Source organism: Pezoporus wallicus, unplaced genomic scaffold (genome assembly GCF_028554395.1).
Source record: "Pezoporus wallicus isolate ANWC-B61680 ecotype Strahan unplaced genomic scaffold, APGP_CSIRO_Pwel_v1 contig_3952, whole genome shotgun sequence".
In the NCBI taxonomy this organism is placed as follows: Eukaryota; Metazoa; Chordata; class Aves; order Psittaciformes; family Psittacidae; genus Pezoporus; species Pezoporus wallicus.
The window spans coordinates 9,959,508-9,981,260 of record NW_026635034.1 but is presented as its reverse complement, the minus strand read 5'-3'; the positions used below and the strand labels follow the sequence as shown (position 1 = coordinate 9,981,260).

The window sequence follows — 21,753 nt, the reverse complement described above, 5'->3', positions numbered from 1 at the left end:
GGTGTTTTTGCCATTGATGCAGACTACCGCAATGTTTGATTTGAATAAAGTCAAAGCTATTTCCAGCTACAAATAGTTCCAGTAATACTTACAAACAGTTAAACCACCATATTTTACTTTTTTAAATTCTTTTTTTTTTCATCATCTATCGTATCTTTTAAATCTGTTTCCCTCCTTGATAAGAGAATGCCAATTTTATGTTGCTTCTAAAATGGTTGTTTTAGGGTTATCTTTTCATGTTCATGTCTTTGAACACAACATAAGGCAGCTGTCTGCTGTTTATTTTGGGTAGCTACTCAACAGGAAAGTACTAGTGCATTTACATCATTCTTTCTAGCATATGGGATATTTGCCAGTGATTTTTGTTACACATTCTAGCTGTTATTGCTCTTCAATCAGGCTGTATTTAATATGGTTATTTTTCAAAGGCACAAAAAGAATAGAGAGAAAATGTGTGTAGGCCACAGGAAAATGTGTGTGTTGTTTTATGACGATTGATGATGAAGACTTAGCTTAAATGATTAGCTAGCATAATGATTAAAACTTTACAGGAGCAATTTCCACAGTTTTAAAACAACATAAATACCCCACAAAACCAACAACAAAACCAAAATCTAGCAGGGTTAATTTCCCTCTTTGTATGAAAAAATGAAAACCATTTTCAAGACTGAAAAGTAACTATTAATAGAAAATCATTGTCATTTTTATTTAATAATGTCACAGTGAAAGTGAGCTCAGAGTTGCACTGCTGTTATGTTTAAGTAGCTTTTGTCAGCTTCCACACAGATTAAAGGCAGTTCTGCAGTTTGTGTTCTAGATGGCTTGAGTACTTTGACCTTGATTTTTCATTCTTTCTGAAGAAGTTAAAATTGTGTGTTGCTTTCTCTTTCTAGTAAGAGGAATATAATAAAATTAACTGTGCACTTTTTCAGCCACAGCTGAATTTGATATTGATAATGGGCATAACTGGGAGTTTAAGGTGAAATCAGTGTAAAAGAGTACAGAACTGAATTCACTGCTGGATGCTTGGTACCTCAAGTAGTGATTTGTATTTTAAACATTTGCCGAAATAAGCCTCGGCGGAGTTGTTGACTGACTAATCCTTTTTGGTTTGCTTTTTAAGGTGTATCCTGAATTCTCACTATGTCTGATGGGGACTATGATTACCTCATAAAATTCCTAGCACTCGGTGATTCTGGAGTAGGAAAGACCAGCCTTCTTTACCAATATACAGATGGCAAGTTCAATTCCAAATTTATCACAACGGTGGGCATTGACTTTCGGGAAAAGAGAGTGGTGAGTTTTCACAAATGCTGTGCTGCTTTCAAGTAGTATTTGGTCTGGTGATGGGTAGAATCTGTTTGTTTTTAAATCTAACCTGCCAATCCTTACATGTAGTCATGCAGTCAGTAGTTACTGTGGACTTAATCTTGTGACAAGGAAATGATTTCATTTTACCTGGTTATTTTTGTTACCATGTGTTGTCCCTCCCATTTCCCCCAAAGTTGAAATAAGAAGAGCTGATGCTAAGCAGCAATTTCTTAGTGCTCAGCAAGTGTCAATGAGTGTACCTACTCTCTGAGTTGTGCTTATAGTACCTGGAGTAGCACTTTTATTGTTGACCTCTATGAGGAAGGATTGAACTGTAGTAAAAGTGGTTTTGCTGCTTGTGAACTCGAATAGCTAGTGAACAAACACTGCAGTGTTGCTTTTTAAAACAGTTTTAAAACATGAATGAAATGGCATGTCACGATACATGGAGCTGAACCGGGTTTCTAAGCAGCTACCAGAGAAGAATTGTGAAAAATCAGGTAGTAGGTAGTTTGTTTTTTCTTTTAAAACTTCAGAATTTTTCAAACTAGGGAAGTGTACTTTTGATTATAAATTGAGCACTGCATTGAGATAACTAACTGGCTGTGAGTCCTTACTGCACTGAGAAATTGATTCAGCATAAGTGGTTTTCATTTGTATGTGGAAGTATTAAATGCCTTTCAGTGTAGTCTGATGATTTACTAAGTGTCCAGAAACCTGTAAAGAGCATTGTGCAGGCTGGCTTTTGATGGATGACATGCACCACAGTAGTGCAAGCAGTAACCATCTCAGTGAAATGCAAAACTAATCTCTTGAAGAAGTTAGTGCTCCTTTTGTGGGATACTGAACATGGTGTGTTTACTTGATCAGCGTATTTGATAACTCAGGCTAAGACTTAGGTTTCACAACCTGAATCATATAATCCACAAATTCAGCAAGTTTATATGTCTCTAAAGATAAGATAACAAGAGTTACAAACATGGGTACAACAGCAGTTGAAAGTAAAGAAGACCTAACAATGAGGTGTTCTAAACAAGAAATTACTCAGTTCTTATCTGATCCTTCCAAAGCTAACAGATGCCCTTATTTATATTTTCATGCTGAGTAAACACTTCAGCTTTTATTATTATTATCCATTTTCTGCTTTTTAAGCTATGATATGATAAGATCGACCCTCAGCTCTTTCTCAGCAATTTTTTGGCAGCTAAGATAAGATGTCATTGTCAGTAAATTCTGTTTGCTAATGAAGTTCTGTAGTGGTACAAGTATATTGCCTGGTTGCAGGATCCCATTGTTGCTTTCTTATATTTTAATTTCAACACAAGATGGAAGTAAAGCAATTTGATACAAGATAACAGTTAAATAGAAAACAAAAATAGTAAAATTAAGCTTGTGTAATGAAACTGCCAATTTCACTTTTACCCTTATTTTTAAATATTCAGTTGGATGCAGAATAAAGTGCATCCCATATTACTTTTGTCTTATAAAGCAGATGGATTGAGTTGCACTTGGGATCTTTGCATTGACAGTGCTAGTTTTGCTGCATTTAGCGACTTAAAATGTCAGTTATTTTGTGTTCTATAGGGGTTGGACCTCTAACATTCAGTCTTGCAAATTTACCTTTTACAGGTATATAGACCCAACGGGCCAGATGGCATTGGTGGCAGAGGACAGAGGATACATCTTCAGCTCTGGGATACTGCAGGGCAGGAAAGGTATGTTCCATCCCACATCTAGCAAGTAAGGCACGGGTCATCAAGCTAGTTGTGAATGGGACAGAGTGCATGAATTCTCTTTATTGATTGTTACATTTTAATTGTATGACTTGGGATGGGGAAGTGTGCTTACTTTCATTTTAACAGCAATAGAAAGTTTCCTATGAATACCCATTAAATTACAATTGTAATTTCCAACTGCAGAACATTAAAACTGTAATTGTTGCTTTTTGGCTTTTGGAAACTTTCAGTTTATTTTTTCATAATCAATACATAGAGATGCTTTTAAAGCTTTTTTTTCTATCAGTTTTCCTTAAATTTATGCAAGTATGTTGAGGTCTTGGGAAAGTCAGACAGATGAAATGGCCTCAAAAGATTCTTTTCTATTTGTCTATCAAAAGACTAGCAGTGTAGTGGTTGGTAGTCTTAAAATCAAGAACTGATGTGATTAGGGACCAAATTCCTGAATCTTGATCAAGTCATGCTTTATAGTAGAAGACTTTGTCTAAAGTCATTCTCATGTGAGAGCGAAGTGTCTCCTTGACTTCCTCAGGCCTTGATTAGACCATAGTAATGTTAGAAGTTCTTGTTATGCCGTCCCTACATCAGCAGAACAATTATGATTAATACTTCATTCCAGTTAACTCAGTCTTAAATTACCTCAGTTTTATGCCTCTATGCTATTATATTTTCAAAGTAAGTTGTCAGATGAACCAACGAATTTACTTTCACTGGTCTAGGTTTCGTAGCCTGACAACGGCTTTCTTCAGAGATGCCATGGGGTTTCTTCTGCTCTTTGATCTGACAAATGAGCAAAGCTTTCTGAATGTCAGGAACTGGATAAGTATGGCATTTCTTTTTTCTTTCTTTCTTAGCATGGGTGGGGAGAGGGTTGTGTTTTTATAAATACAGAGTCTCACTGAGAAATAGAGCTGGAAATACTGTTTCTTATAGCTTTCTCAGTAGAAGAAAGAAAATGTTGCATTCATAATTATAGTAGCTGCTAGCAGTGGCTTCTAGTGCTTACCTGAAATTCAGCCTTGCCAGCTGAACTTGAATCTTAACCTAGATGAAAGCAAGCTGAGAGAAAATCATATCCCTGGCTCTGATGATATTCAGTAATTTTAGTGTGTGGAAAGCCTATGCAAAACTCTGTTTTGACTCAACTTAAGCTTTGTCAGCTAAACTTAATGGAAGGCGAATGTTACTAGGCTGGTGCACCTAGACAGAGGAGTTCCCAGACTCCATCATCCTTCAGGAGAGGGAAGTATATCCTTTCCTGGCAGCTCACTGAAGATGCTTGGTGAGCATAACTCCTAAAGTTACAAATACACAGCTTCATGCTAGCTTTGTCAGGCTTCTGCTCCTCCGACTTTTTCACTGGGTATGTGATAGTGGATGGCCGCCTGTTTTCTGGCTCCTCAGAGCAATAGCAGAAGTCCTGTGAGGTACCAGAGAACACACTGTTTTCTGTCTTTCAAAGAGTCATTTTCCTGAAGGACTTTGTGTTCCCTGAAATATGGTAGTGTTCTTAGTGAGCTTCGTGTGTGATTGCAAATTGTGACCCCTATTCATGTTGTTGCTGTTAGGTCAGCTACAAATGCATGCATATTGTGAAAACCCTGACATTGTATTATGTGGAAACAAGAGTGATCTGGAAGACCAAAGAGTGGTGAAAGAAGAAGAAGCGAAGGAACTTGCAGGAAAATATGGGTAACTGACTTCCTTCCAGTTATTGCTGCGTTTAAAGCAGAATGAACCTTTTTAAATGCCTTTTCTGTATACTCAAACGTTATTGTGAGAATAGGCATTTTAGAGTGCTTAACTGGCCAGTACGGTAGCTTTTTTTCTGTCAAGAGATTAATGTTTTCTGCACTGCCTAAAAGTTCATACTTAGTGTTGCAGCAGTCTTGCACTGGAGATGGGTTAATCTCCTTGTCAGTGAAAAAAGTGAATTTTCACAAACATTCTGGAAAAGAGATATATCATTTAGCTGGAGATGCAGTTGAAAGAAGGGGGGGGGTGTGTGTCTAATTGTTTGATCTTGCATGTGCTGAGGCTTTCTGTGAGGCACAGAAAACCCTTGTCTCTTACAAAGTGAAATCCAAAAGAGTATTTGGTGATGTGATCAGTGTCGTATCAGATTGTAGGGAAAGCAAAAATAATACCAAGCAATGATTGACGAGGTGAGTTTTTTTACAGAAGTTCATTCTAAGGCAGCCATTGTCTGGCATGGCCATGGAGTGTCTTTGAGAGCCTTGGGGCACATTCACCAGTGTTTGGATGGCTCCCACAGAAGAGCAGTTCTGGTCTAGACCACTGTTTCCTCTGCCCAATCAATCTTCCCTCAACTGTTCAAGCAATTTTGTTAGGACTGTACCTTAGGTACATGCCTGGTGACTTATCTTCAGAGGGGTCAGTCATGGTTTCTTACAGGCCATCTGCATTCTCACAGACTCCCTGACTGAAAACCAAGTCAGACAGCAGGAAGACAGGGTAACCTTGCCCTTCCCCATGTCCTTAAAGGGACTACTTGAAATCTTTGTTCCTATCGAATACTAATTAATCCCATAGTACTTTTATACGCACTTAACTCTTCCATGGGATTTTTCTCTGGATTATGTTTGCATTTCAGTGTGGATCAGAAGTGCACTTTTGAAGCAAGTCTTCTGATGCATTTACTGTGATTTAATTCACACAGTGGAGCAGGTTTCTAGCATGTGAACTGGATTCCTTCTCAAGTGAAAACTAAACTAGACAATGTGCTCCGACTTGTAATCTGCATCCTGTCTGGAGGAGTAGATCAGAGCTGATCCAAAGTAAAGCCCGCAAAACATGCATTGTGTGAATACTAGTCCTCAGTGCTAACTGGCTTGCTCTTCAGGTCTAGTCCTGTTGTGCCATGCTATTTCTTATTACATAGCCACAAATTAGTTTTCCTTGACCTTGAAAACTCATGGGAGGCAGATCAGAAGCAATCTATCTATTAGAGACAAATAGGTTTAGTGCAATATTACACTCTTTTCTTTTTCCTTCCCCTGTGAAAATGTTTGTTTGATGTCGATGTCACACAAACAGCAGCAAGTGTATATGGTACTTTAAGCAGCTGCTTGTGAAAGAGCAAAAACTTTTAAACAGTAGCAGATTGCATGTGGCCATTTCTTAAAGATTTGAAAGAGATCATTGTGTGTGACTTTGAAATAATTTCTGAAATGCTTCTCTTTGTGACTGAAAATGCCAACTTAATTTAGGAATAAAATCAGAGGTACAGATCATGTCCAATCTGTAGACAGTTACAAAGTTCTCTGCCCTGTAAAGGTAAGAAGGGATAGTTGCTAAGAGTCATTTATTCCTGAGGGGAAGCAAGGTAAATCCTGTTGCAGCAAAACCAGTTTTCTGGTAACTAAAGTGGGAGATAGTGATTACCCTCTTTCTGTGGAAAAGTCTTGTACTGGTAAGTGATGTATTCTGAAAATGGCTGCAGGAGGCCTTCACCCTGCAACAGTAAGATAATATTTTCACCATTCATCGAATCTTGCAAGTTAAGTAAGAAATAGTTAAAACTGAAGTGATTGTATTGGTCCCTTGGGGAGGAACACTAATGCAGCCGCTCTAGCACCACCATGTGGTGCTAGCCTCTGCACCCTCTGAGCGCAGAGGGTCAAAGCCATTGAAATTCCCTGTTCCACAATCATGAAAAGTAGCAGTGTATTTTCAGTTCTTTGATTAACAAAGAAATAAGTGGTATGAGCACTGAGTTTTGTTGTTTTTTTTTTTTTTTTAAGGTAAGAGAGTTTATAGTTAAGGTGTCAACAGAAGAAACAGTCACCTTTTGTAGTAAGAATATTGCATTAGGAGCCTTTACTGCCTTGCCTGCAGGGGAATGTGCATTACAGCGTTACTCTCTTGCAATGACTCCCTACCTGATGTAGGTAGAAGTTGGTAAGGAGAACGCTTATGCACACAAGGTCACATAAAGTAATTGTATCTCTTGTGGGGAACAGGGCTGAAAAAAGCAGACATCAGGAGCATAACTTTGGGAACTCATACTGACCAATGCCTCTCTAGATTGTGGACTCCAGGATGTAAATTAAAGCTTTTCCTTCTGTCTTACCTACAGAGTTGATCATTTCATTAACTTATTTTGGGTTGCAGACCACTGATCATTTTATGTGTTTCTGCTATGCAATGACAGTGTTTATGTGATTTCTTGGTATATGGCAGTAATCATGTATTTTCTCCTATGAATACAAATTGTATGATGCAAGTTTGTGGTTTTTTTCTTCTGCAGAATACCGTATTTTGAAACCAGTGCAGCTAACGGGAATAATGTAAGCAAAGCTATTGAAACTCTGCTTGACCTCATTATGAAGCGCATGGAACGGTGTGTGGATAAATCCTGGATCCCAGAAGGGGTGGTACGCTCCAATGGGCACAGCTCTACAGAACAACTGAATGAGGAGCAAGAAAAAGGCAAATGTGGCTGTTAACTCAGTTACAATTAAGTTTATATCAAGTATAGTACAGTTGCAGCTTAACTGTTTAACTTATGGACAAATCACACTGTAGTTATTTAATGAGCTATGTTAGTCCTTGATATTAGTATTTGGTTTTTTCCTCTCAACATTCATCTTTGCTTGCAGTTTATTAGTGATGGGACAGAGGTTTAATTAGGTGTAGCACTGGATATTCCTCTAATTCTGTACTGTGGAAAGGGAGAGGAATTTTCATTGCCACTTGCAGAAACATCTTTCTGTATTGGCAATGAGAAAGGGTAGGCTTCTGAACTGAAGGATTTTCAGTTGCCCTTTGAAGCCTTCATGAACTACACAGAGGAGGCATTTAAATTAGGTACCGTGACAGCTCTTAGTCTCTAACAGAAAGCTTACCAACATGGTTCATGGTTTTGAACAGAAACATTTAGTCATTTCATCAGTCAGTAACAATCTGAAAGAGCAAATCCTGTGTTTTCCATAAAATCCTGCAAATAGCTTTTCCTTGCTCTCTCAAACCACCAGTTTTCAGTGATGAAAACCAAAGGAAAGCTATTCTATATTGAATAAAAATTACAGAGAAGCACAGAGGTGCATGTGTAGAGCACTTTGGGTATGTCATGAAATTGAACATGTAAACTACAACTGTACTATATAAAATATACCCAGCACAGATTATGAGGCCTCGTGACATCATTTGAATTTCTAAAACATGCATATCCATATGTTTATATATAAAAGGTATAATGCTACAGCTGTTGTTACTTTTCTTTTGTTACCACTTATGTTTTAACGGGAATGTAGGGCAACTTAGATGTCAGCAAAGTTTCATCAGAGCTAGTGCGTTGCACTGAATTTGTTTTACCAAACACAGATTTAGGAAGTTTCTTCAAATTTCAATTGAAAAATTATGATTGTCTGCTGGTGAGCTGCAGCTGCGACACCAGTTCTGTCTAGATCAGTATTTCTATAAATTTATTATGCCCATTTTATTCTGCCAACCTTTGTGTCCTGTACTTCATGTTTATCATATATTCATTTATGGTTTGTTCATTTCCTTTAGGTTGTATTTAAAAAAGAACAGACAGAATTTTCTCCCCCCTTTCCCCCACCTCGCCACCCCCAAATCACATAAATGTCAGTTTTGGTTTCAGTGGATCATGTTACTCTTTGATCATTTTAATTGTTCATATAACTAAGGAACAGTCAGTATTTTTTGGGTCTTTTTTCCAGACAGATTTATAAGATGTGCCTACCAAACTGTTTTCTACCCTGGCAGAGGTTGTATAACTGTAAGGTATTGCCAATTAAAGTAACATATGCCAAATTGAGTCTTGTTACAGACTTTCCTCAGCAGCCAGTTTACAGAACTCCGAAGCTATTACGTCTTCAGAAATCATGTTTTTATTTATTTAAATATTCTGACTATTGCAGTTTCAGGCTGGCATTGATACCAGTTGTGAACATGAATTGCAGCACAAGTTTTCTGAAGGACCAAAAATGTTTCTAGAATAGGAGTTAATAAAATATACTTTTTTTTTTTTTTTAATGTAGCCTCTGGTTATATCAGTAATACAAGAATTAGTGTTAAATCTTGGTTCTTAAAATATTTTACATTGCATTGTTCTTTAACAAACACAGTGTGTAAATACTAGATTTTATCACAGCCTACACAGAATATTTTATAAGTGCAATATAATTTGACTGCTCTGGGGCTAGGACAGAGATTAAACCAATTTATACTGAATAAATATAGGTGTGGGGTTGGTCTGGGTTTTTTATACTGCACAATACCAAGATTCTAAAATGCTTGTGGACTGGAGTTACTGTAGTTTAATTCAGAGTGCCTTGTGAAGTTACCATCATGTTTCTTACCAGTAGAGTATCCGGCTCTGCGTAGGACACAACATATTTCAGTGTACTTCTGTGTCTGAATTTCTTCTAATGTAACTCTTTGCTTTTCAGAGGGTTGCAGTGGAACTTTGTCATGTATTAACTTTAATAGGAGTTTTTGTGCTTATAGCTCCATCCAGTTCCTGAAAACATTAAGGATTATTACAACCAACTACTGAGCTAAGTGACTACTGAAATGTTGTAAAAATATTTTCTTTTGAATACTTAGATTGGATATTAAATACAAAAGCTGTAATATTTTTGTCATGGATATTATATGTAACTATTTACTATATAAAAAGAGTCTACATAAAATTGCTTCGATGTCAGCCTTTGAAATGTGCCATAAGATTTATCTGTTTGAATTATTTTGTGTTAAAACTTTTGTTCCCTTTTTAACTCTCATGAGAGATCCTGGTAGATGTTCCTTAACAGTGAGTTATGCTACTGTTGCTGGTCTAGTCCTGGTTTTACAAAACAAACAAATAAGAATTCTCATGTGATGAGAAACTGTTATTTCTAGAAAAGCTGTCTCTATTCAGTATCAGACCAAAACATGGATCTGTAATGGAACAAAGTTTTGGAAATGATTATGATGCATTGTCCCAGGTTTTCTTCCCAATATAAAATAGTTAAACATTCTTGACCTGAATCTTGTCGGCATTTGTTGAATTGAATTGTAACATTTCCTGTTGTCTCAATTCAGTATCAGTCTGTGTCTTTCTGCATTGTCCCTATGTGTTGTGGGTTTTTCAGTTCTCTTCTGTGGCCTTGGTACTTCTTGATGCACTGACCAAACCAGTCAGATGGGGCCCTGATGCATCCTGGGTGGTGCCAGAAGGAGCTCGGACCCATAGAAGAAAATAAAGGCAACACTTCTGTATTCATAAAACATTCAAAAAGCTGCTAATGTGAGCATGTAGCATGTTCAGAGCAAAGGGAATCACACGGTACATCTTGTAAAATCTGTAGCTTCCACAAAGGTAAGGAGCCTGAGTTTTCACAATCAAGAGCAGCATGTATTACTAAGTAGGTTATGATATGCTGGAGGACACAGCTGCTATTCAGAGGTTCCTTGACAGGTGAGAGAAATGAGCTGAACCAAACCTCATTAATTTTAACAAGGGCAGGTATGACTGGGTATTCCAGTAATTGTAAGACCACATCTGGCATTCTGTTTTGGACACCCCAATGTACTCACACCGGTGCGAGTGCAGTGGATGCCTGTGGGATCAGAGAATTGGAGAACAAGGGATAAGAGGAGAGGGAACTGGGTTTGCTTAGCTTTAGAAGAGGAAACTAAGGGAGACCTTTCCTCTGTCTTGAACTATCCAATGGGAGGGTATACAGAAGTTGGAGCCAGACCCATCTCAGAGGGCATAGAATAGGGATAGGAGAGAGGCAGCAGAGAAAAGTTCTTGTTAGGAAAAGAATGTAACTATACAAGTAGTTAGAATCTGGAGCAGAAGCTAAGGAAAGTTATGGAATCTGCATCCTTGAAGACACCAAAATCTCAACTGGATGTGGCCCTGAGCCACCTGATGTTAATTTGCCCTGCTTTGAGCAGGATTTTGGTCTAGATGACCTGAGAAGTGTCTTTCAACTGACATGATTGTATGCTTTGTCCTACAAGTGCACATGCCTGACAGTTGTCAGTTCTTATATACGGTTGTACACAACAGTTTATATGAATGTTTACTTACATTAAGAAACTTGGACAAGTACCTAAATATTTGCAGACCAGACCTTTGCTATGAGTTTAACGTATGAAGCTGAGATGTTTGGTGAAACAATTCTTGCTGTGGTAATCTGTGTCAGAAATTAAACAAGCTCAGTTTGCTGCAGAATCTCTTACAGTGAAGCTGTTTGTCAGCTGGATACCTAATTCTGTCTGTGAGTAACTTAATTGAGTAGAAGTACTTGTTCATTTTTTATAATTAAACTGGATTCTGGCTCCAGCAACCTTCAGTATAAATTGCTTTTAGATCAGGAATAAGCACTTGCAATCCACAGCACAATGGTTTGTACTTGAAGAGGAGGTTAGCGCCTTGGTGTGAAGAAAGGTGTTGAGGGGAGTCTAGTTACAAATGCTTGTAGTATCACTGTGCTCTCACATCCCATCTGTCTGCTGGAGGCGTTGGTGACAGTCTGTAATTGGCAGTGCTTAAATTGTAGAAGCCACCAAAGACTTCACAATACAGTACTCCGCCAGAAAAAGCTGTTTTCAGTGAAATAAATACAGCCCATAGGGGAAAATAAAGTCACATGAACAGGAAACTCAAAGTAATCAAACTGAAAAAGAGGATTGCAATTGCATATGCCAAAGCACAGCAGCCCTAGACCTAAGCAAACTTGTTTACTGTTTGGTTTTGCCTCTAGCTGTAAACTCAGTGTCTTCGTAGTTTCCCTCATAAAGTTGCTTTGTGTATGTGTGTCTACTATTGCCTCTTATCAGCCAGGTTGCCATCTTCTGTCACAGCCACAGAGCCTTCCCTCCGGCGTGCAGCGTGAGCCTAGCTAATATCCTGTACAGTCCTATCTTGCTTTCTGGCTCTGAGTCAGTTCAGAGCTGTTGTTCCTCAGGGCTGGGGGTGAGTGCTAGTCACAAGTCATATGCTCTAGCCTCTGTCTCCTGCAATAGGATGTGGCTGAGGTCTGGTTTGCAAATAGATTGGAGACAAGTTCTGTGCTGATAAGGTTAATGACTGAGCTAAGGCTATTCTTTTATTTTCTTCCATCTTTTCTTCATATAGCCCCAAGCTAACTGCCTTTTTCTGTCGTTCTAGAAACCAGAAAGCTAAAACTGCCCTTAGGGAACATGCAATTCAACACGTGGATTTTTTTTTTACCAAATACTCAGGTAATTTCTTTTAAATGGAGAAACAGGAATTATGGTTTTAAAGCCTTATGTGGTGAGGAAGATGTCAGACTCTAAAACTGCAGAGCTCCAACTGCAAACAGTTTAGGAAGGTACAGGGCCTAGGATTTAGAACCTTTCATGATAAACAGGTAACTTTGTAGGAGGGGACCAGAAGGAGCAACGGGTTCCTTAGGGTAATGCATGCAGAGCCATCACTTTTAGACAGTACTTCAAATTTTGCTTTAAAAGTTAATTCCCCTGTAGGAAGCTTGGATCTTACAAATATGGAAATGGAGCAGAAACTGATTTGTCTGAATTCCAGAGTAAATCAATTACAGGTTTAAAAATCTGTGTCTGACTCCCTTTCCATGGGCTACCGTCTTTATCCTTATATTAATACTGAGCTATTTCAGCTTCATTAATTTGTAACATAGCATTCATAATGAGAAGCCAGAAGGGATCAAACACAAGCTGATCACAAAATCTTTTCATTTGTATTTGATTTCCATACTAAGATACAAACGTGTTTCAGGGAAGCAGAGGGTCACTTGGGAAAGAGAAAAGTCAGCTTAGATTTGGAGATGCAGTATTGTCTGAGAGTTTACCCCAGCTTCATTTCTGTGTATGGGGTTCATTTCTGTTTTCCGGGGGTTCTGAGGTTTTATAATGCTTCCAGGGGCATGAGTATTTCCCAGCTCTCAACAGGATTCTCTCTAGTGCATTCAAAGGCTGGACCATGCTCTCGGTGTCATGACTGCACCTGGCATGTCTGGGGCTGATGGGTCTATCCGGTGAGTCAACATAACACGTCCGTGCTTTTTGGCGTTTTTACTGCTTTTCTCAGCCCTGCCCCCAGTACCTCTGTGCAGTGACTTAGCAACTGTGGCTCCAGTCAGCCAACGCGTGGGACTTTCCTATAGCTTCCCCCAGAGCACAGCAGTGAGAACTTCCTACAACCTGGCCCCAGCATTGTGCAGGGGCTGGCCCTGTGGCCCCTTCTCTCGCTTTCGGAGCAGTAATGCCTTCCCCCTTCCCCGTATGCCTGCCCTGCTTTACTTTCCGTAGCGATCCCGCTGTAGGTCTCCCTCCTTGCACAGCCGTGCACCCCTCCCAGCTCAAACCCAACCGCCCGCCCGGGCACGCTTCCACCGCCGCTTGGCGCCCCGCGGCCGGCAGGGGGTGCTGTGGCCTCTCTGCCGGGCGGCGCCGCTCCGCCTCCGGTCAGCTGAGCGCGCGGTTCCGGCGGGGCGCGCGGCGCGATGCGGATCGAGAAGTGCTACTTCTGCTCGGGGCCCATCTACCCGGGGCACGGCGTCATGTTCGTGCGCAACGACTGCAAGGTACTGACCGCCCGGCAGCGCCGGCTCCCGCTGCCTCTCACCGCCTGCCCGGCTGGGCCTGGCCCGGGAGCTGCGGGGAGGCCTCCCCTGTCACACGTGGGGCCCCGAAGGCAGCCGCGCTGCGGAAGCGGGCAGCGGCCTTATCCCCGTCCCCCGTGTGCGCTTCTCTCGCGGCTCGGTTACACCCCCCCGTGTTGCCGGGGTCCCCGGCCGGGGGCGCAGCGCTTCCCTCGTGCTGCCGGAGCCGCGGTGTCTCCGCCCAGCGCAGCCGTGCCGGGGTCTCGAGGTGTATGGGGCGGCCTCACCCACCGCGCGGCCCGCGCTGGCCGTTACGCGTGCTGTGGTGACCGATACCTCAGCGGGTACCTGGTGGGACTCACCCAGCTGGGGCCGCCGGCGGGACGAGCGCTGCACTGAGGGCTTTGCGAGGCGGCGACAGTCCTGTGTAAAACTGTGAGTGGTCTCCCGGCCGCTGCTGAGCTCATTACAGGGCACTGCAGGCCCCAGGGTGCAGCGAAGCTTACGGATAGCTTCCTTCCCGTGCTTGGGTGTCAAAACAAAGCCTGGGTCAGCTTCTGAGGTACAGTTTCTGGGAGTTTAGAGGTATATGTAGGCTGGCACAGTCCCATTTACTAGAAAATGGCCACAAGATGTGTGTTGGAAAAAGTAGCACAATGGCAGGAGAGTTGTGAACTGATAACATATGAAAGAGCTGAATGCAACGGCAGGTTTGATTGGGGTAAGCTGAAAAAACATGGTAGAAGCATTTAATAAAATACAGTTACTCGAAGCTGGTTCTCTTCTCTATAAGTTTCATATTTTCTATTCATTTTCTCTAGAAATGACTTTAGATGGGAAGGAGTGTGTGATTGAAGAAAATAGGGTTTTCAAAACCTCATTAATAACGAATTTAATTTTTAGTATTCTGAAGTCAAGTTCCAGCTCTGCTTTGGATACCAGCCAGGCCAGGATAGTTCAAGGGATGCGCAGATTTAAGGAATATTAAGAACTGCAGATAGGGGTATGATTATGTGTATTGCCTGTTCCCTCCTCCCCCCATGCCCTAACTGGCACCTTGCCGCGTACTGTTTTTGACTGGAAAATCTCTGTTGGATGTGCACAGTTTGCAGTAGAGGCTGTTCTCCAGCTTGGCTGTTAATTACATCATTGCAGTACCAGCAAAGGGGAAATTTAAATTATGAGTAGTGAAGTTTTTAATGCATCTTTAATGGGCCTGAAAACATCACCCAGATGAGCATAAGGTGCTTTGATGGCAGGCAGTGACAGGTACCTAAAATCAGTCTAGAATCTGTAGAAAAATGGAAAGGGCGTGTGTGAGAAAAAAGGTCAGTTAGAATGGTTTGGTATATGCTTTAAAATAGCTTTCACTAAATTCAATCCAGGACTTAACTGATGTGCTTAGGAGTCCTGCTGCAGGGTAATCTTTAAGGCTTAAAGCTACACTCCAGAAGATAGACTTTGTGTGTGTGTGTGTGTATTGCATTCAAAAATATTATGTGAGAGGTATGAGGATTTTTTGTTGTCAGGATGGTGCTGTGTCTAGAAAGTGCTGACAGGTATAGACAATTGTTTATTCATAGTACAGGTTTGGCTTTATAGTTATTTTTGCAGTTGATTCTCACAAGTCTGCTATATTTTATTTATAATCAGCTTAATTGTAAATATTTGAGAACTGTGAAAATGGCTGTAAATGAAAGAACGAGGATATGCTTGAAACCTCTTGTTAATAGCGGTATTTGAACTAAAAGTATTGACATTTGTGGGATGAATGTAATTTTTTATGAGCAATGTTGTTAGAGAAACTTCAGCGTTTGATATCATGCTTGCAGTGGGGCAGATATAACATGACCTAGGTGAAGATGTCCCTGCCCATTGAGGTGGGTTGGAACTAGACGACCGGTGAGGGTCCCTTCCAACCCAAACTATTCAAAGATTCTACGATTTGAATGTAAGCATTTGTTTTGTTTTGTTCCTCTTCCTCCGCATCTTCTTGAAGATATTTAGATTCTGCAAATCAAAGTGCCACAGAAACTTTAAAAGGAAGCGAAATCCCAGAAAGATGAGGTGGACCAAAGCATTCCGGAAGGCAGCTGGCAAAGAACTGACAGTGGTAAGAAGTTGTCGTGGTTTACACTTAACTCACTAAAATGGCAGAAATCCAGCCTCTTCAGTTGCAAACAGGTTAGGTCAGTCGGCTGAATGTGACAGACAGTAAGTGGAGAAAAGAGGGATTGTGGCAGTGACCTGAGAGTTTTCTCGAGTGAGCTGTTCATTCGTCTTGACTGTAACATGGAACTTCCTGTTTCAGCTTTGGTGTGGAAGCCAGTGTATCAGGTGTATCAGTAACACATGGTGCTTCCCACATCAGAGGCATTTTTTTTCTCTATATAAATGCTCTACCCTCTGTATATACCTATTTGGTAGTTGTATTTCTGCACAATCAGATAATCTGGGTTACTGGGTACTCCAGGAAGTCTCTCTGTGTAGACACAGTAAGATGGTTACCTTCTGAAGTATCTTTAAAATAATCAGCATATAGAGAAAGTCCTTGCAGAGGTAGGCATGTTTCAAAACCAGCATGTGAGATCTTAGAAACAATATCAAAACAAAAATTACTTCAGTGGTAAAAATACTGAATACTCATATTTCATGGGGCAGTTCTTAAACAATTCAAGAATTACTGTGACTGAGTGTTCTGTCAAAAAACAGATAATCAACAATTTAGTAAGTATTTTGACACTGATTTGCTGCCTTCTGTGGGTCTTCCAAGGGGAAGAATACGATTTTATTTTGTAATGTGACTCTGAGAAGCCATGATTAATTGGAACCTTCTGTAATTATATTTCTTGCTTTCAAGCTGTTTTGGGCTGAGTTAAGTTACCTTTTTTGAAAATAACGTAATTAAAAATTCTTTTATACATGTCTAAATAGGTGACAGTATGCTCCAGTTTTGAGATTATATGCTAAGAGTTAAATCAATATAGAAACACAGTGCTTTGTTGTAGTTCAGATGGTATCTGTTCTTTCAGGAGGCAGCTTTGGGGAAACTGTCTAAATAGGCTTGTGACAATGGGAAGTACTGTAGTTTGTAGGAAGGTGACAGTTCTTGCAGCTTTAAGCGGGTACATTGGAAGGGGTTAAATACATACTTGTTTTCATGGGTTTCAAGTGTTTTATGCCTTTTTGTTGTTTTTATATATATACATTTATTAAAAAAATTGAAGGAGGATATAATCCTATCAGGTATTTTTGGAAGACTGTCTTATTCTGTCACTCAGAATGAGGCAGAGTTGGTCAGTCTGTCCCCTCATACTTGGAATTGAAAAGATTCACTGGCCAGTATGAGGTAGCTGTAGTTTATCTCTGTGGGTGTAGGTTAGAAGACGCTGGCACTTTGAACATCTGTACTCTTGTGGGACTTGTTTTTGCTGTTTGTGGTGTGTTCTCAGGATACAGAACAATATGTTATAAATATGTAGAAGCTGACTTGGGATAAACTGCGGTGAATTGATGTGGTGCTGTGTCATGCTTGGCTGAAAATGAATTTTAGGTTCTTTTTGACTATTTTTTTGGTAAGAGGTAGAGTGGCATGTAGATGTTAGTGTACGGTGTGCTCTGCAGCTCGTATGTGCTTAATGCTATCCCCTAGTGAAAACTAGCATTCATCTGCCAATAAAGCATGGCTTGTGAGTGCGTTTGTGCCATTTCTTGCTGTTCTGTGTAGTTTCTGTCTTTGGAACTGCTCAAGTAAAGGTCAGCAGCTGGTCTGATAACTCTGCTTCTCCACTACAAGAAAGAACCTTTGGGGAGGGAAAAGTCTTCAGATAAATTTGGATTAAAGCTAAGCATGCCTAACAAAAAAAAAGTGAGGAAATTATTTTTCCATCTTAAGCTCTTGGGGGAAAAAATCCTAAACAGCAAAAAGAAAAACCTCCAGCTGTCCCAACTCCACTGTCCTCGAAGGAAATATTCAACAATTTCAAATTAATTTGTATTGTGTCAATATTCTTAAAATGAAATAGTTTTGGGGTTTGGATTTTTTGGGTTTTTTTACCCTTTTCAAAATACAGGCTCTTGAGCAGAACTTACTTGACCTGGATTAAATGCTTCTTACTCTACATGCTTCCAATTTTGCCTTCCACCTGTCTAGTCTACTCTGTATTTCCCACTTCACATTGGTCTTCTCTGTTCCTTTTGACTCGCTAAAAGGAAAATAGCTGAGGGAATGTTTCTCTTCAGACAAATCACTGTGGCTTCTGACACTTTGAGGTCAAACTCTCTACTCTAACAACCTTTAGGGATTACTATAAAATAGAAGGAAATAGAGTACAGAAATTGAGATTCTGAAAGAGAGGAAAAATACCACGTGAAATACAAGTTATGTGAGTGAGTGCTATAGGAAGAATGTATTGATCTAAATATGCTTTGTATATGATCTGTATTTACTTTTTCTTAATACAGGATAATTCATTTGAGTTTGAAAAACGTAGGAATGAACCAGTGAAATACCAGAGAGAGTTATGGAACAAGACTGGTGAGTCACTGTAGAAAAAGACAAGAGGTGAACTTTGGGGAGTGAACACTCACTGTATATAAAAATGTTTTCAGAAGACTTCATAGATACACTTTGTATTAATTGTATGTGAAATTATTGGGATAATGACCAGATTCTTATATGTGGAGGAGGTTTGAGTTGTGAACAGATGTGGAGTTGCCCTTGTTTGGGGCTTTTTTGGGGGTGGGGATTTGGTTTCTTGGGCTTTTTTTTTTTCTTTGTTTCTTTGTGTTTTTTTTGTTTTCCCCCAAAACTGTTTTTTTTGAATGATCTTCAAAAAACCTTAGTGGTTCTCCAGCTTTTTAAGAGGCTTCCAGTGTACACCGTTATACTGATGCACTTGTTTCTTTCTTCCCACTCATTCCACTTCAGTTGGTTTAATAAATCAATTGCTATAAAGTAGAAGAATTACTTATGTCATGAACAAATGCCACATAGGAGAAAGTGGTAGCTTGCATCTGACCTCAAGGAGAGTAAGAGTCTTTTGTATTGATGGTTAATTGTAGAAAATATATGTAGACACAAAAGTGGAAGTATAAATAAGTTTGAAAATACAATCTACCATAGTTGCTACATGGAATATTCTCTGCACTGCTCTTCAGAGAAAGGAATAACTTCCTCTATGCTATGACAGTTGCTTCTGCTATAGAGGTATTATGGAATACTGTGTCTGTTGCTCCGCAAACTGGCATGTGTTTTCAACTGTAGGTATGTAAGCATACTTAAAACAACTTCTGCTTTATTTCAGTTGATGCAATGAAGAGAGTGGAGGAAATAAAGCAAAAACGTCAAGCTAGATTTATTATGAACAGGTGAGGAGAACTATTTATATTATGGGAGCTCTTACAAACCTGTTTAGTCAGTCAGTCTTTCCAGAGAAACGATTATTGAAAGTTGTAAATGGTTATTTGCTTTGTACAGACACAGTCATCCAAGCAATGGGGTGGAATAGTTTGAGTGGGCTCTACTATGCTACCAAACCACTATGCTTCATTGGCTATTCAGTGAAATGTAGTTTTGTACACCTGATAATAGTTATATTTCCTTGTTTGTAAAACAGTCTTAGATTTAAACAAATTTCTGGTAAAAGTTGGTGTAGTAGTGGCTTTTGTTGGGTTTTTGTTGATTTTTTTTTGTTTGTTTGTTTTCTTTTGTGTCCAGTATATGCTTGAATTCATTTTCAAATACTTTATTTCCTTATAATTATAGTTATTTACAGTTTCGTACCTTTAGCTAAAGATGTGTCTTGCAGTGGAACAAAAATACACATCTTCTCTTTGAAGGTAATGGAATTTAATTTCTCCCCTCCCCAGATTAAAGAAGAGCAAAGAGTTGCAGAAGGCAGAAGACATCAAAGAAGTCAAACAGAATATCCACCTTCTTCGTGCTCCACATGCAGGTAAGAACTTGCTTTACCTCGTTATCTTAGGTTAATTTATGTATACAATTTAATGATGATTTTTTTTTATATAACTAATTCTACAGATCAAAATCCTGTGCATTTTTCTTATAATTAATATGTCTATTGAATATAAGAATAGCTCTTGCCACTAAACATAAGCAGTGCCTTTGGTCTGAGTCACATGTAGCATTTTACTTAGCCAGTTCTGCATGCTGGGCTTTTCCTTATTTGAGTATTTTAAATTGCACTCAACATCTGATACTGTATGTACTGTGTGTTTGTTAACCCAATACATCTATTTAAGTCTTTCCTTTGAACTGGTTATTTGAACTCAACAGACTATACCATTGATTGATACAAAATTCAGTGGTTAAACTGCTTTTTGAATTTCTTAGCTAATTTTGAGAGTAGGTTTTATTGTAGTTCACTGTGTATAGTGAAACTTGCATGAAAATACTGTTTCTTCAGTGTAAGCCTAGCAGTATTTAAAATATCATGGAAATTTTGCAAACTTTCACCAAAATCTGTGCCTATTTCAGGTATAATAATGTGTATGCTTTGTTAGTGAACTGAGTTTTTCAGATGGAGAAATCTCTTTCTCCTAAATAATTTTTTGGTTTCTAAACTATTACAAGCACTGCCTTGTGTTAGAGGATGTTGATAAAATGGATTGTAAAGATGATGTCTTTTATAAAATACAGGTAATGAAGTAGTGTAATGGAGGGAAGTTTCCATTAGTTACTGTTTTATAAAAATAACCAGTGGTTTTGTCTCCGTGGTTTTTTGTGTCAAACAAGCTTTTGTTAGGATAAATTTAAACTTTGGTTTGAGGGAAGAAGGAGAAAATGTAAAAAGATCTGAATTCAGAAGAATAAACCTGGTTGTTTGCCTTTGCTTATGGTAACTGAATGATGCACAATAGTGTGCAGCACATCTGTCAAATTACAGCTACATTTTCAGTGCTTTGCAATTCCCGCTGGGCCTTCAGGAGAGCAGAATCAAATGTCAGCCCTGGATTTTATTATTTTTGATAGTATTATGGGGAGCTAACACAATTGTCATCCAAAACAGCATTCAGGAAGGCTTAAATCTTGGTATGAAAACTAATGGATGAAGGCCATTGATCTGTTAAAAGTAATGCATTTTTATAGTCCTTTGTAAGATTCTGCTAAGAGCTCTATCAAAGTTCATCATAGTACATGAAAATATATGCTTTTAGATTTTGCATAAAACCAGCATCAGCTCTTCTGTTGAAACCTTGAGTAATTTTAGGTGGTGATAGAGGTTAGCCATAAATATTTGTAAGCTTGATGGGTTACTCCTAAACTCCTAGAATAGACATTGTCCAGAGAACAACAGTTACTTGTGTTTAGAGAGACATGTTGAATTTAACTTTTTTCTTTGCTTTGAAGGCACACCAAAACAGCTGGAGGACAAAATGGTGCAGCAGCTACAAGAGGATGTGGCTATGGAAGAAGACTCTTAAAAGACTTTTATTTTCTATTTATATCTCTACAGCAGTTAACAGTTCTTTATTGCCTCTCATAGTATCATTCAAAACTATCCTTCTGGTTGAAGAAAAACACTTTTTAGTGAGTAGCTGGAATTTGCAGTTTGGTTTTATAAAAAAAAATTGTAAGAGGGATGCCTTTTTGGGCAGTGCTTGCAGTTCTGTAACTTGAGAACATATCAGCAGGATGGAGAATAAAGCATATTGTTTGAGATACTGTGTGCTCCTTGGAAAGTTACACTTTCTGCATAACTTTTCCATTATAATTCCAGGAATAAAAGATGTTGGCCCTGAGCTTTTCGTATTTTGTCTTATTTTATCTGTTCTTTCAAAGTGGTAAAAGTAGGTAAAAATCCATCTTAATGGTTACAGGGTAGGGCAGGATGTATTGTTTTCTTCAGTTCAGTGCAGTCCGGACTTCTTTGCATTCTTGTCATTCTGATGTTTTTTTGCTTTGTTATGAATGCATATAGTGTTTGTTTTATTTCCTTTTTTAGTCAGTTTCCCCAGGATTGCATTGCAGTTGACACTTAAGCCTGGCAAGGCTAACATTGGCATAGGACTTAGGGCTGTTTGGAAAACAGTCATGGTGATAACATTCGGTGTGAAGTTGGACCTGCCATCCTCGTGATATACCAAAATTCAAATGTGAT

General features: G+C 39.2%; 2 protein-coding genes across 8 annotated transcripts in view; both read left to right on the top strand.

Annotated features, from left to right (window-relative positions):
* RAB27A (RAB27A, member RAS oncogene family) overlaps window positions 1-8,060 on the top strand; it is a 34,543-nt gene extending 26,483 nt beyond the window's left edge. For all 7 annotated transcript variants that reach the window (XM_057397882.1, XM_057397900.1, XM_057397853.1 and 4 more), the window contains 5 exons: window positions 1,124-1,296; window positions 2,941-3,026; window positions 3,767-3,870; window positions 4,616-4,739; window positions 7,318-8,060. In XM_057397882.1, the coding sequence (XP_057253865.1) occupies window positions 1,144-1,296; window positions 2,941-3,026; window positions 3,767-3,870; window positions 4,616-4,739; window positions 7,318-7,516 (666 nt within the window). In that variant the 5' untranslated portion in view covers window positions 1,124-1,143 and the 3' untranslated portion in view covers window positions 7,517-8,060. The remainder of the gene's footprint in view (window positions 1-1,123; window positions 1,297-2,940; window positions 3,027-3,766; window positions 3,871-4,615; window positions 4,740-7,317) is intronic.
* A 5,393-nt stretch (window positions 8,061-13,453) lies between these two features.
* Window positions 13,454-21,394, top strand: RSL24D1 (ribosomal L24 domain containing 1). Its single transcript, XM_057397849.1, has 6 exons — window positions 13,454-13,612; window positions 15,630-15,743; window positions 18,095-18,167; window positions 18,937-19,000; window positions 19,502-19,587; window positions 21,003-21,394. Exons 1-6 carry the CDS (start codon window positions 13,532-13,534, stop codon window positions 21,074-21,076), a joined length of 492 nt encoding a protein of 163 aa, XP_057253832.1. The 5' UTR covers window positions 13,454-13,531; the 3' UTR covers window positions 21,077-21,394.
* Window positions 21,395-21,753: the final 359 nt, after the last annotated feature.